The sequence below is a fragment of the Brachypodium distachyon genome, chromosome 1, assembly GCF_000005505.3.
Source record: "Brachypodium distachyon strain Bd21 chromosome 1, Brachypodium_distachyon_v3.0, whole genome shotgun sequence".
Taxonomy (NCBI): Eukaryota; Viridiplantae; Streptophyta; class Magnoliopsida; order Poales; family Poaceae; genus Brachypodium; species Brachypodium distachyon.
The window spans coordinates 42,314,037-42,327,038 of NC_016131.3; the positions used below are offsets into that span (position 1 = coordinate 42,314,037).

The window sequence follows — 13,002 nt, forward strand, 5'->3', positions numbered from 1 at the left end:
CTGAACCATCCATCTGTAATTTAACGTACGAGCTAGAACAACCGGTAATGAATTTGTGTTTCTTAAAAAGGCTCACAGTCAGGATGTGCATTAGTGCATAAAACCCAGGAATCAAAAACCAAGCTGAAGTCGAAGCCCGATTAACTGAAATATCGGTCAGTTTAGTTCTCGGTTGTTAATTTGGTTTCGATTACTACTAACTGAAATGCTGTCGAGTAAGTTTAGTTTTTGACCTTAGATGCCGAAAAAGAAAATTAATGTGACAAAAGAAAATTTATAGGTCGAAATAGCAACTGGAAGCGCACAATCTATGTAAGAAGAGTTCACCATCCACCTCCCTATCATGCACATCCACGACTCTACCGGTTCAGCCCTAGCCGCCTCGTTTGCCTCATTCATTTCATCCTTTGGCTAGTTGGTCAATGTTTTGCCTCTATTCCTCTCATCTCTATGTTTCTACATCCTCATGACATGGCCCCAACACGCAGGTACAAGAGAAAGAGAAGCGGGTTGCCACAACTGAGCTCCTAGTCATGGGCTTCTACCCAGCGGTGTGAGGAAGCTAGGAGTTGCGACAGAATCGAAAGGCTGGGTGCTCGTTCCGGCAACTGGGTGGTCGGCCAGGCAATGTTAGTGTCATTTCAATCCTAACTCGACTATGCGACAGTACTGCATGGTGGCATAGCTGCATAATGCAGTATGCATTCCTCTTCTTCATTTTTCTATCATACTGCTCCATGTGAATCTGCCCCATATCTGAAATTGCTGCGTTGATGTGGTGTTCTTGCTTCTACAATACTGGATCTCTTACTTGATGTTTTTTCCTATCATACCTTACTTGATGTGTACATTATACAAATATTTGCGTCGATGGAAAAATATCAGTGTCTAGCAATAGTATATGGTTTTTGTGCATGATATTTTCGGTCACGGAAATACGGAGATTTCTGTACACAAATTCATCTAGGTTCGGGCCCCATAGGATGGGTAATAGCCTTACTCCTTATTCGATCGGATGATCTCAGATTGACACAGTTCAATTGCATTTACAGATAGTCACACAAGGGTACCCAATGAATTGGGGGCAACTGTCAGCTGGGATTTCTATGCTACAATGGACTTTGGTCCTCTTGCTGGTTGTCACAAAGCGGGCTCTGATTAACCCTTTATTCTAAACTAATTATATCATAGTCAACTTAATACACAAGGGAACAATAAAGTGTAAGATAATACTCCCTCTGATACATAATAAGTGTCTCAGATTTTGTACTAACTTAGTACAAAATTTGGACACTTATTATGAATGGGATGGCGTACTAACTAATCAAACCAATCCATAATATGCTAATCATACTTCCCACAACATCATTGGCGGAGCCAACGCCATGCAACTGCCAGGCTCGAATTTTCTTTGTACTAACTAGTATGATCATCCCAAGGGGGTGATTGTTCATAAGCTAAGTACTAATTTGTTTATGTTTTGCCCGCGTTCCCGGAGCAGGCTGGCTCCGCCCATGCCCGAGCAGCAGATAGCAAATACTTTTCAAAGATAGCAGGTATACATGCATATCCAATCGAACGTTACATGACAGACATACATAAATAAAATGCGGCAGGTTCAATAGTTGTTACAGTACTGATATGAACCACGAGCTTGGCACGCCTGCCAGGGTCAAAGAAGCCGCGACGCCACCGTTGCCATGAACGTCAGCATGATCAGCTCATCTGGGAAAGTCTCGAGCACCGCAGTGTGCAAACCCAGAACTGACGCAATCCCGATGACGCTCACACTGACAGCTAGCAGAGCGATTGTGACACATCCATGGATCTTTGTGCAAAGAAACGTATCACTCTCGTTACCATGCAAACCATTACGGGTCGTCAGATACTTGGAATTTCTTTCCATCTATTTACCATGCAAACCATTACGGGTCGTCGGATACTTGGAGTTTCTTTCCATCTATCTTTGTTATCAACCCCGGATCCAACATCAACCAAACATGCATCGCGGGATCGGCATGCTCCGAAACATTGGCCTGATGGCCATGCATGTCAGCACGCGCATGCTCAGGGAAGGAAGTGAATCTAATCTATGTGCAATGTTCCTAGGATAGCGTCAGAGCCAGTCGGGTCGAAGCCGCCGCCTGGGTAATATTGGTCGAATGGATCGACGCCCAATCCGCCGTACGCGAAGCTGTCCCAGCCCGCTTCGGTGATGCCATCCATGCCGATGCCGGAAAGACACATGGGCTCTGGACAGTCGGCCACGTCCATGCCGAATGTCGTCGAGCAGTTGCCTTTGGGCGGTGGCACAGCCGTGATCTCCTGTGGCGGTTGGATCATTGGAACTATCGCCTTCTCATCCTCATTATCTAGTCGTAGCGAAAGCTCAGCGTCGTCTAGCTGCGACGACGGCTGTTGCTGTCGCGGTTGTTCGAGAGGATGGATCTCTTGCATGGGCAGGTGTGTGACGGGGTCGATGCCCATCCTGCGGAGCTTCTTCTTGATGTGGGTGTTCCAGTGGTTCTTGATCTCGTTGTCCGTCCTCCCCGGGAGCTGTGCAGCGATCTTGGACCACCTGCCACCGTGAGATTAATTAATGCACCGATTAGTCGCTCGTGACAACCGAGACCGCAAGCAAAACTACTCCAAAAAAACGTGATTTACACAGATACCTGTTGCCGAGCTGCATGTGCAGGTCGATGACAAGCTTCTCCTCCTCGTCGGAGAGGAGACCCCTCTTGATGTCGGGCCTCAGGTAGTTGATCCACCTCAACCTGCAACTCTTCCCGCACCTCAGCAACCCTGCATTGGAACGGATGCATATAAGTACAGAAAAAGGAAAGAACTGGTGATGGCTTGAATTGAAACTTGCGGGCACCAAACCGACCTGCGAGCTTGGGGATGACGCGCCAGCAGTAGTGATCGTGGGTGAGGAGGAATCTGACGAGCTTCTGATCCTCCTCCGCCGTCCACGGCCCCTTCTTTAGGCCCACCTTGTCGCAGCACGGCTGCCTCCCCATCACTTTGATGTTCTGACCCGGGGCCGCTGTTCTCTGTGTGTGACGCTGGCACTGCTTGTCTGTGTTCCAAATAAGCTCGGTACACCCGCTGCATTTATAGATGGAGGAGCGTCAGTTCACGGTGGAGAGGGAGGAGTCACGTGGCTGTGCGAGAGCGTGGAGTGGGTCGTACGTGTGAGCTCGTCTCTAAGCCAGGGCGCCATGCTTACGCCAACTGTGTGCCCCAGCTGGGCTCAATGCAATCTTTCGAAAAACAGTAGGCATAGGCAAATGGGTTAAAACGTCGTGCAACCTTACTAGCCATTATCATCGTTCATACTTTTTCTGTGCCAAGTCAGTCTTCCGATGACCCCGAGTGCTGATAACAGGTGGACAGTTTTTTGTTAAAAAGTGATGATTTGAATGGAAATCTAAAGTTGCACCTGGATCCTAGATGCAAAAATATATATATGAGAAAAAGTCACATGTAAATGTATATGCCTTTTATATGTATTCATAAAGCAGTCTGATCTCCGAAGCTTTAAATTCAAGATGTAGTCCATTCGTCACTTGTGGATAGATATCGTTAATTCTTAGATGTGAATTCAACCCGCATGAGACTTGCATCAAACAATTGGAACGTCAACATTACTTTCCTCTTTGTTATCTGTTTTGCTATTTATTGGATTTTGTTGAGATATGTGTCGAATATGTGTACGAGTAGGGCTACAAATGGACTTGAAATTAGCAGAGGGTTAGGTGTTGAAGTCGAACACGTGTAACCCGGGCCTAATATATAAAGGCGCCGCGGGGTAGCCCAAAGAAACAATGACAACATAATAAAAATAGACTCGCAGGGGGAGCCAACGGCTTGTGCCGGAGCTCAGGGTGGCCGGTGTTGCGGTATTATGAGGGGAGGAGCACCGGTAGTCATGCCTCGGGGATGTAGACTTCGGCCGAACCTCGTTAACAAATATCATACCTCGGTGTCATCCTTGATCGTGCATCCGACGGATTTCGTAACAAGTAGTATCAGAGCGAGGTTGAGGGGATGCAGAAGATCTTGTCAAAGGTGCGAGGATCATGCTCGATGGGCGCCGCAGAACGTCCAATGTGGTGCAAGGTGGAGCATGGCGGCAATCGGATTTCCGATCGGTGGAGTCAGACACTTCAGGCAGGCGGCCTGAACCGATCGATGGGCTGCAGTTGGCAAGGATCGACCAAGCATGGTGATTGGGCCGACACAATGGCTAGGAAGACGTCACAGATCAGACGACGGCTTGGGCTCACGATCAGACCGGCGACCGGATAGATCGGGGCGGGATGCATCGCGGTATAGTGGTGGATCGGTGTAGCACAAGGCAACATTGTGGCACGGTGTACGAGTTGTGTCGACGATGCAGGTGACCAGGGTGCAACACGGGTTTGTGCATAGAATTTGCACAAGGGTGCGACTGTTACAAGTGTCGGCGGCAGTGTGTTCGTGCGACTAGTGACATACGCCGGAATTAACTCGTCGGGAGAGGCTGCAGCAGTTGGATTAGAAGTCCGAGTCAAAAATTCCAAGGCATGATGCATGGCTAGCGGCGCACTTCGCGGCGCAGGGAAGCCGAGCAGGGTTCGGTGCGGCGCTGCGGACAAGCCGAGCAGGACAGGAAGAAAAAAAAAGGACAAGACGACTCGGAAAGATAATCCACGGTGCTGCTAGCAAGCGTTGGACAAGGCGAAGGTGAACCACGGAAAAGTTACATGCAGGCTAGAGGCAATTGAAGATCAAGTTCATTTGTTGAGGATAATATTTTTCAAGCGCGGAAGTTCTGCAAGGAGGATTTACCATACAATTTTATTATCGGAAATTCTATTTTCAAGCCAGATCGCGCACACCAGCTTCTCCGACGCCCGCCTGCCCACCGTCGAGTAGGGGAAGTACCGCAGCTTCTTCTTCACGATCCGCAGCGCCGGCGCAGCTGCAGCCGCCGCCGCCGCCGCCTGTGCATCAGCGTTCTTCCGATCTGGTTTGATGCAGATGCACATGGCAATTATGAACATGGCAAACAGAATGTTGGAGAGGATAAATGCGACCTCTGTTGCCGCCGCCGTCATCGTCCAGATGCGGGACATGCTTGGGACGGAAAGGAATAGTGGATATATTATTTGTCGGTTTCTCTCGGTTCTGTTAAGGGCTCTGGGGTTTGAAATCGTTTTGTAAGGGGCACGTACGTAAAAGGAATTGAGAACCCTTAGAACTGGCAGGGTTTTTTTCGGTTTTGCTATTTCTTACTCGATGATAACAACTTTTTTGATTTAATCATTGAGATTTGTGTAAGATTAACGTATGTCTGATAAATAAGAAAATCTTCATTTGAATGGCTACGATTGTTAACTGAGAAATAAATACTCCCTCTGATCCATATTAATTATCGAAATATTACATGTATCTAGATGTTTTTTAGGCATAGATACATCCATATTTGGGCAAATTTGAGGCAATTAATATGGATCGGAGGGGGTATTTTTTAGGCGACTGAGAAATAGAGACTCCCTTTTGTCTTTTGTTTCTTAGACGGATGATTTTTTGGGGGGTCAAAACCATGTTTGCCAATAATTTAGTCAATGTTGTTGGCAAACAGTTGTGCATACCGGAGTGACGAGGGCACAGGGATATCATAAATCGGGAAACCACCTAAATAATGGTCCACTTTGGTTGTTAATTTTTTTAGACAATCCAAATATGAAACGAATTTATGGAAGTGTTGTATAACAGTTTTTGTTTAGTTTTCTGCTAATTAACGAGACAACACAATACCCCGCTAGTTGTAAATGTGATTGTTTGAGCCGCGTATGGCTCTTACTGTGTGGTATATTATGTTATTTCTTTCTAGCGATAGGATGTGCACGAATATTACCAAATCAGCATATGCATCATTCGACCGTTCCAAATATATATTTGAACAATATTTACAAGGAACATTCGATCCGATAAAATTAAGACGAACGGGCATGGCCGTAGCGACTAGTGAGAAAACATCGTCAAGGTTATACATGGAGTGATATCTGCGTTCTCTTAACTTTTTTCACATTTATTTAATCATTTTATCGGTTCTACTAATGAGAAGTCGCTTATAGTTAGAGATAAGTCAATGTGTTTGACCGTTGGATCTTAATCCAATGAAGCACGTTGGAGAGGAGAGAGTGGGATGACATCCAGGTCTTAATTCAATGGTTTTTTTGATGCGTTGACTCAGATTAAGGTTTTGTTTAAAATTAGGCGCATGGGGTATAGCCACACCGTAATTTTATTCATTTGAGCATTTAGTTCATACTCACTCTTTTTCGGAAAAGATAGGCGTATTGGTTTCGTTAAGACAAGACAAGAGTTCGACCAAGAATTTTTATTAATATATGTCTATTAGAACATGGAAATTATATCTATATACACTCGTCTTCAAAAGTTCTCATTGATAATTGTGGGTTCCTATCATACAGATTACATATTAATAAAGTTATTATCGGTCAAAGTCCTATCTTAAGAAACCAAATACATCAACATTTGTGAATAAGAGAAATTGCCTGTAGGACATTGTTATTTTGCGACGTTTGCCGAAACACACCGTTCGATTTTGCATTTGCCCAGTACCAACACACCAGCTGTACCAAAACAGAAAGTTGATTTTTTTCCTTTTAATGACATTTTCTTTTGCTTTTCTAATGACACTTTTTTTGTCTTGGATGGCTATTGTAATAAAAAAAATCTGTAATGGAAAATTTGGCCCCAAAAGGCAGTACGTATGTGCCAATTTTGGACATTTATGTCGTTACATAATTGGTTAGCTTTTAGCCTCAATTAGACCGTCCACAAAATCATGGATTTAATATGCAGGCATATATTTCAGAACACATGATAAATAACTCATCAAAGGGTCGGATGGTAACTTCATGGGCGAATGAAAAGTCAACTTTCCGTTTTAGTATAGGCAGTGTATTCGGGCAAATGTCCCAAAAATCGTAATGGTAAAGAAAAGTCAAATTTTCATTTTAGTATAGACGGTGTGTTTTATCTACGCTGTGAAGTACATGAAAATAAATAATTTTATCTACATTGTGTACCTGTCCTCCTCGACAAGACGGCCGAGCCGTTCATCCAACATACAAAACCAATCCCTACTAAACCATCTCATCCCCAACTGGTACTCGTTCTGATCCACTGACGATACTAGCTCTGCACAGCGGGCAGGTGGTTTTTCTCTTCATCCACACGTCGATGCACTTCCGGTGGAACAAGTGCCGGCACGCGGGAACCTCGCTGCAGATCGCCCCGTCCAGGAACACCTCCAGACAGATGACGCACACCAGCTTCTCCGACGGCCTCCTGCCCGCCGCTGAGTACGGGAAGCACGGCAGCTTCACGGGCGCCGGCGCCACCGCCGCCGCCGGCCGTCGTACCTGTACCACCACCAGACGCGCGGCAGGTCGATCGGCGGCCGCGTCCGCGTCCGCCTCTGCTGATCTGCGGCAGCAGAAGAGCGCCGTAAGCACTATCACGACCGTGAACACGACCTCGCACGAGACGAGGATCGCGTCACTCGGAGTAATCGTCATCGTTCAGATGCGAGCGGGGTGTAGTCAGTTCGTGGTCGGGGCGTGGAGATTCTTTCTTTCTTTCTTCCCGTTCTGGGGTACGTACCGTGCGTCTGTGACGACATATGTAGTGCTCCTATGTAAAGTAACTCGTTCCGTAAATTGAGTCGGACATGGATTCTTAATCGGTACTAGTAATACGTTCCCTGACATGGATTCTTAATGGGTGTCGAATTCAAATAGACTCAAGAAAAAGGAGTATGACTCCATCGAGATTGTCCGGGTACAGGAAGGGGAAAAAAAAAGGAGTAAACTTCTCCGAGTGTTGGAAGCATTCAAGTTTGGTATAGTGGGGAACTGGGGAGGAATGAAACACGAAAATGCGCGCGCCGACATTGGGCGCACAGGGAGTCATGGACAAGGTCGACCGATCGGTTGTTCAAGCCTTGGGAGGCGGCGCTGCTTGGGGTGGTGACCGGACGACGCGAGGCGCGGATGTGGCCGTGCCGTTGCTGCCACGCATGGGCCGAGGAGGCGTGCGCGCAGCACGGGGTGATCTTACGACGCCAGGCGCAGAAGAGGCGGTGCCGTTGCCGCTCCCACGCACAGGCCGGGGAATTGGCCGCGCGGCGTGGGGCGGCGACCGAACGACGGGAGGCGTGGCAGAGCCGGCGGTCGTGTTATTACCGCTGGCCTGCACGCCGGCGTCGGCGCTGACCATGTCGGCGTAGAGGCGGGCGGCGATGACCTGGTTGGCGGCGTCGGAGGTGTGGTACGCGTCCCAGAACACGAACTCGGCGCGGTCGGCGCACACGTCCGCCGTCGGCAGGCACAGGCCCCCCACCGACGTGTCCACGTCGCAGCACGACGTGTGCGACGTCGTGAACCCTGCATTATGTATTCACAACCCCCAAAAAACTTATCGATTCTGAACGGCACGGAAAGCATCCATGGCGTGCACGCAGGAGCAGGCCAGTCTGGTGTTTACCGTATTTCTTGGGGTGCTCGATGAGCTCCATGACGACGGAGTAGCAGTCGGCCAGCGACATGCGCGCGCCAGGGAGCTTGGCGTTGAGGCGGACTAGCAGGTCTTTGGCCGCGGCGTTGAACTGAAGGGCGTACGCGTTCACGTCTTCTAGGCACTCGCCGCTGTCCGAGAGGACGCGCTGCGACGGGATGCAGCCGAGCGGGGCAAGGCCCGTGAACCACACTTTCCGCGCCCCGAGATTGTACAGCCTCTGCAGCAAACAAAGTAATTTTGATCGCCAATGCTGCTAATCTGGTGTTAAGTCTGAAGCAGCACACGCTGGTTTCGTCCGGCTGAAAGATTCGGCTTACCGTGAGCTGCTGGTCGATGGTGTCCATGAGGAGGTCGATGAACTCGTCGTGGGTGTACACGATGCCGTCCGCCATGAACGGACGCAAAAAGTTGTTCACGTAGTCGTTGCTCCCTGCAAATTATCAAGCAGTGCCCCTTCTGTCAGAACTTGAACATTGCATGCGCGACTCTCTGACCAGCTCAAGAAAAATCACATCTTGTCATTTTTATGTACTGTACCAAGTCCGATTTGGAAGATTGCGCCATGGACCACCTCCTCGGCGGCCTTCTTGCCGATCTTGTCGATCATCGCGTTCTTGGTCTGCTCGAAGTACGATATCTGGTTGTCGAACGACAGGTACTCAACCTGCAAACAGGATCCCCAATGTGCCGCGCATGTAAGAAAGAACATTCATCACCAAAGAAGAGAAGAACATCGTAGCTAGCTGGGTGGCTTACGAAGTAAATGCCGGTCTCGTTGAGAAGCCCTGCACCGCCGGACGCGAAGTTCACACCGCCGAGGACCTCGTCGTCGGTCATGTACAGGGAGAGGAACGGCGGCGGCGGCGGGACGCCGAACTTGGCAGCTGCAACCACGCATCAAAATTAACCAGATTAAACACATCACACATCACATCTTGGCGTCTCTTGCCATTCGTCGGGTGTAGCGAAAACTAGCAGCTGTGATCATATCCGTGCATGCATACCCATGATGTCTCCGATGGTCCTGCCATTGGTGAACCTCCCGGTGGGGTACCCGCCCTCGTAGTCAATGCCGTACCAGGGGTAGTCGCACTTGGCGACGGAGAGGAGCAGGTAGTTGTTGTTCCCGACGTCAGACATCGAGTCACCGAAAATGTAGATCACCGGCCCCTTGGCTGCCGTTCCCAGAGCTACGCCGGTGACGGCCGCAAGCGCGAGGATGGCAATGGCGACGGCCGTGGTCGCAAGAGCTGCCATTGTTGTCGTGAATGCTTGTTTGCTTCTGTTGTGGAAGTAATTGGGGAATGGTGAATTGGTGATGGCCTACGGTGCATCGGGTGGCGTTGGTTTTATAGCATGGGCGTGGATCGGAGTGGCCGGCAGTGCAGGTCGAGGTGCATGTCATTTCCTGCAAGTTTGGCATTCTAGTAGCGAGAAACTTTTGTGCCTCCGATTGGGTATAGTGATTGAATTGCGACAGCTAGTCGTGTGATAAAAGATTTGGACATTATAACAGTGTGGGATGGATTAGTTAATTGGCAAAACGTGAGCTAGCTGGGGTGAGGTGGTAGGCTGGTAGCTACGGTTGTTGTGAAAATGTTTTGCTCATCTTGCAAACGGTTTTTGCTGGCTTGGGTAACCCGCGGCACAGAAGAAGAAAAATGGTTAGGCACACGGCTACGGGAGCGGTAGAATAATTAGATTATATCCGCGTTCATAAGCTTTTCCCGTGGTGTCCACGAATTTGATCTGCAAAATGTGTGGCTTTGTACAAATCCGATGTAAGTAACCATCTTGCCGGTGAGCTAATTCTGACGAGTTGGCATTTCTTGGTTAATTAACAGACTCTTGTGTCAAACGATACAAATTTTATTGATTCATGAAAGGAAGTAGTAGATCGACACAATCGAAATGAACATGAATGATGAAGATCCTCGGTAAATTAAAGGCTCCATTATGGTTAAAACCTATAGATTAATCCTTCACATCTTGACATTTATATCAACACATTCGAAATAACAGATCATCGTGCTTACACAAACTGGATTAATCTTATAGGTTTTGAAAAACTGCATGAGTTGCTCCTCAAAACAGCACCTGGTCGATCGCACCATGGGCAGGACACCTCTCGCAATGCAAGCTATGAAAGCATTGCTCCATTGATTAATCGACAAGTAAAAGGACTAACAGCCTGTTTGGATCGACACAAAATCTTACCTTAATTTTTGGTGATTGACCAAATTTGGTTACTGTTTGGATGAGAGCCAACTATTTAGCAGGCCAAAACCCTACTACTAATTTTAATTCATTTTTTTTGCCAAAGTCGTACTCATGAGTAAGCAAATCCTCAACCAAATTTTTGTTAAGACATTTGTGAGCTCAAGCCAAACAGCCCTAGAACATCAAAACATGAGCCGCAAGAACCATTGGCTCCACGAAGGAGGCCGACGGCGGGCATCATTGTTCTAAATGTTGTCGTCTCCACCGTCAAAGCAAATTTTTTAGAACATACAAAAATAACAAAACTAGCCCCGTAAAACCATGGCAGACATTGAGCCCGATATAGACTTTGACTTGCCAGTTGAGCCGGCCCATAACCTAAGTGTGCTTTCTTGTCACGTCGCGTCTCTGTCGAGGCCGGTAACCATTTTTCCTTTGGGCTGCTCGCGCCGAAATTTAGGCAAGCCGAAATTCACATAGCCCACCGGCCCACATGAGAACTCAACAACGGAATGAGTTTTAGCGAATTAAGCCCAAGAAACGCACATCTACAGTCTCGAGATATTTCCAGCACTCCCCATTTTACCAAAACGCCCTCAGGCAAAAATTAACAACACGTGACCCTCTCCTGAAAGCGCTTCCTGCGCTCTTCCCCCGAAAACTTCAAATCACCCGGCAAAATCGAAATTTTCCCCCAATCTTCCGCCGCACGGCGCCTTCTCCCCCCGTTACCCGCTCCTCCTTCCCTCGCAAGCCGGCGCCAAATCCATTCTAATTCAAAATCTCCCCCCAATTAACAATCCCTATAAATCCCCTCTCCCCTTCCCATCCGTTCCTCACACCAAAACCACCGAAGTCCCATCCCCAAAATTCCCCACTCAGATCTTATCAATCCGCCAGTTAATCTTGTAATTTCCGAAGATGCCGGCCGCCCTGACCTTGGTGCCCGCTTGCGACGCGGAGGAGCCGCTGCTGGCAGAGTCGTCGGACCGCTTCTCCATGTTCCCCATCCGGTTCCCTCAGATCTGGGAGTTCTACAAGAAGGCGGTGGCGTCCTTCTGGACGGCGGAGGAGGTGGACCTCTCCTCCGACGCGCGCCACTGGGACACCACGCTGTCCAACGACGAGCGCCACTTCGTCTCCCACGTGCTCGCCTTCTTCGCCGCCTCCGACGGCATCGTCCTCGAGAACCTCGCGTCCCGGTTCATGTCCGACGTCCAGGTCGCCGAGGCCCGCGCCTTCTACGGCTTCCAGATCGCCATCGAGAACATCCACTCTGAGATGTACTCCCTGCTTATCGAGACCTACATCCGGGAGGACGTCGAGAAGGACCGTCTTTTCCGCGCCGTCGACACCATCCCCGCCGTGCGCCGCAAGGCCGAATGGGCCATGCGCTGGATCGACGGCGGCGAGCGCTTTGCCGAGCGCCTGGTCGCCTTCGCCTGCGTCGAGGGGATATTCTTCTCGGGCTCCTTCTGCGCCATCTTCTGGCTCAAGAAGCGCGGCCTCATGCCGGGCCTAACTTTCTCCAACGAGCTTATCTCCCGCGACGAAGGCCTGCACTGCGACTTTGCCTGCCTCCTCTACGACATCCTCCGGAGCAAGCTGGACGAGTCACGCGTCCGTGAGATCGTCGGCGACGCCGTTGACATCGAGAGGGAGTTTGTCTGCGACGCGCTCCCTTGCGCTCTCGTGGGCATGAACGGCGACCTTATGAGCCAGTACATCGAGTTCGTCGCGGACCGCCTGCTCATGGCGCTGGGCTGCAAGAAGATGTACAACGCCACAAACCCATTCGACTGGATGGAGCTGATCTCCCTGCAGGGAAAGACCAATTTCTTCGAGAAGCGTGTTGGAGACTACCAGAAGGCCTCCGTCATGTCCAACCTCAACGGCGGCGCCGCTACCAACCACGTCTTCAGCATCGACGAGGACTTCTGATTCGATGGAAGGCGTCCTTTCTCTGGGTTGCGAGTAGATTCTTTGCTCGTCCGCATAGAATCCTAGTGCTATTAGTAGTGATACTGATACATGTACTGTTTGCTCCATAATGTTTCTATATTTTGCTAGTTCTTGTTCGTCATGTAATGTAATGAAGTATTTCCCAATACTAGTGAGGTGTTGCACGTCTCCACAATATGTGTCTTTTGAATTTAATTTCTCTATAATTATTTATTATTA

General features: G+C 49.0%; 4 protein-coding genes across 4 annotated transcripts; 1 reads left to right on the top strand and 3 right to left on the bottom strand.

The window, feature by feature from the left end:
- Positions 1 to 1,982: 1,982 nt before the first annotated feature.
- On the bottom strand, positions 1,983 to 3,065 carry LOC100843421 (transcription factor MYB20). The gene is made up of 3 exons (XM_003560794.4): positions 2,891 to 3,065; positions 2,676 to 2,805; positions 1,983 to 2,578 (listed from the first exon to the last, which is right to left on the bottom strand). The coding sequence occupies exons 1-3, from the start codon at positions 3,021 to 3,023 to the stop codon at positions 2,086 to 2,088; spliced, it is 756 nt and encodes a 251-aa protein (XP_003560842.1). The 5' UTR covers positions 3,024 to 3,065; the 3' UTR covers positions 1,983 to 2,085.
- A 4,101-nt stretch (positions 3,066 to 7,166) lies between these two features.
- LOC104582204 (RING-H2 finger protein ATL39) lies at positions 7,167 to 7,601 on the bottom strand. The gene has a single exon (XM_010231578.1). It carries the CDS (start codon positions 7,599 to 7,601, stop codon positions 7,167 to 7,169), a length of 435 nt encoding a protein of 144 aa, XP_010229880.1.
- Positions 7,602 to 7,792: 191 nt separating this feature from the next.
- LOC100843730 (GDSL esterase/lipase At5g37690) lies at positions 7,793 to 9,940 on the bottom strand. The gene is made up of 6 exons (XM_003560795.2): positions 9,606 to 9,940; positions 9,358 to 9,485; positions 9,139 to 9,265; positions 8,919 to 9,031; positions 8,569 to 8,818; positions 7,793 to 8,468 (listed from the first exon to the last, which is right to left on the bottom strand). The coding sequence occupies exons 1-6, from the start codon at positions 9,856 to 9,858 to the stop codon at positions 8,020 to 8,022; spliced, it is 1,320 nt and encodes a 439-aa protein (XP_003560843.1). The 5' UTR covers positions 9,859 to 9,940; the 3' UTR covers positions 7,793 to 8,019.
- A 1,552-nt stretch (positions 9,941 to 11,492) lies between these two features.
- Positions 11,493 to 12,999, top strand: LOC100840293 (ribonucleoside-diphosphate reductase small chain). Its single transcript, XM_003563938.4, has one exon. The coding sequence runs from the start codon at positions 11,743 to 11,745 to the stop codon at positions 12,760 to 12,762; it is 1,020 nt and encodes a 339-aa protein (XP_003563986.1). The 5' UTR covers positions 11,493 to 11,742; the 3' UTR covers positions 12,763 to 12,999.
- Positions 13,000 to 13,002: the final 3 nt, after the last annotated feature.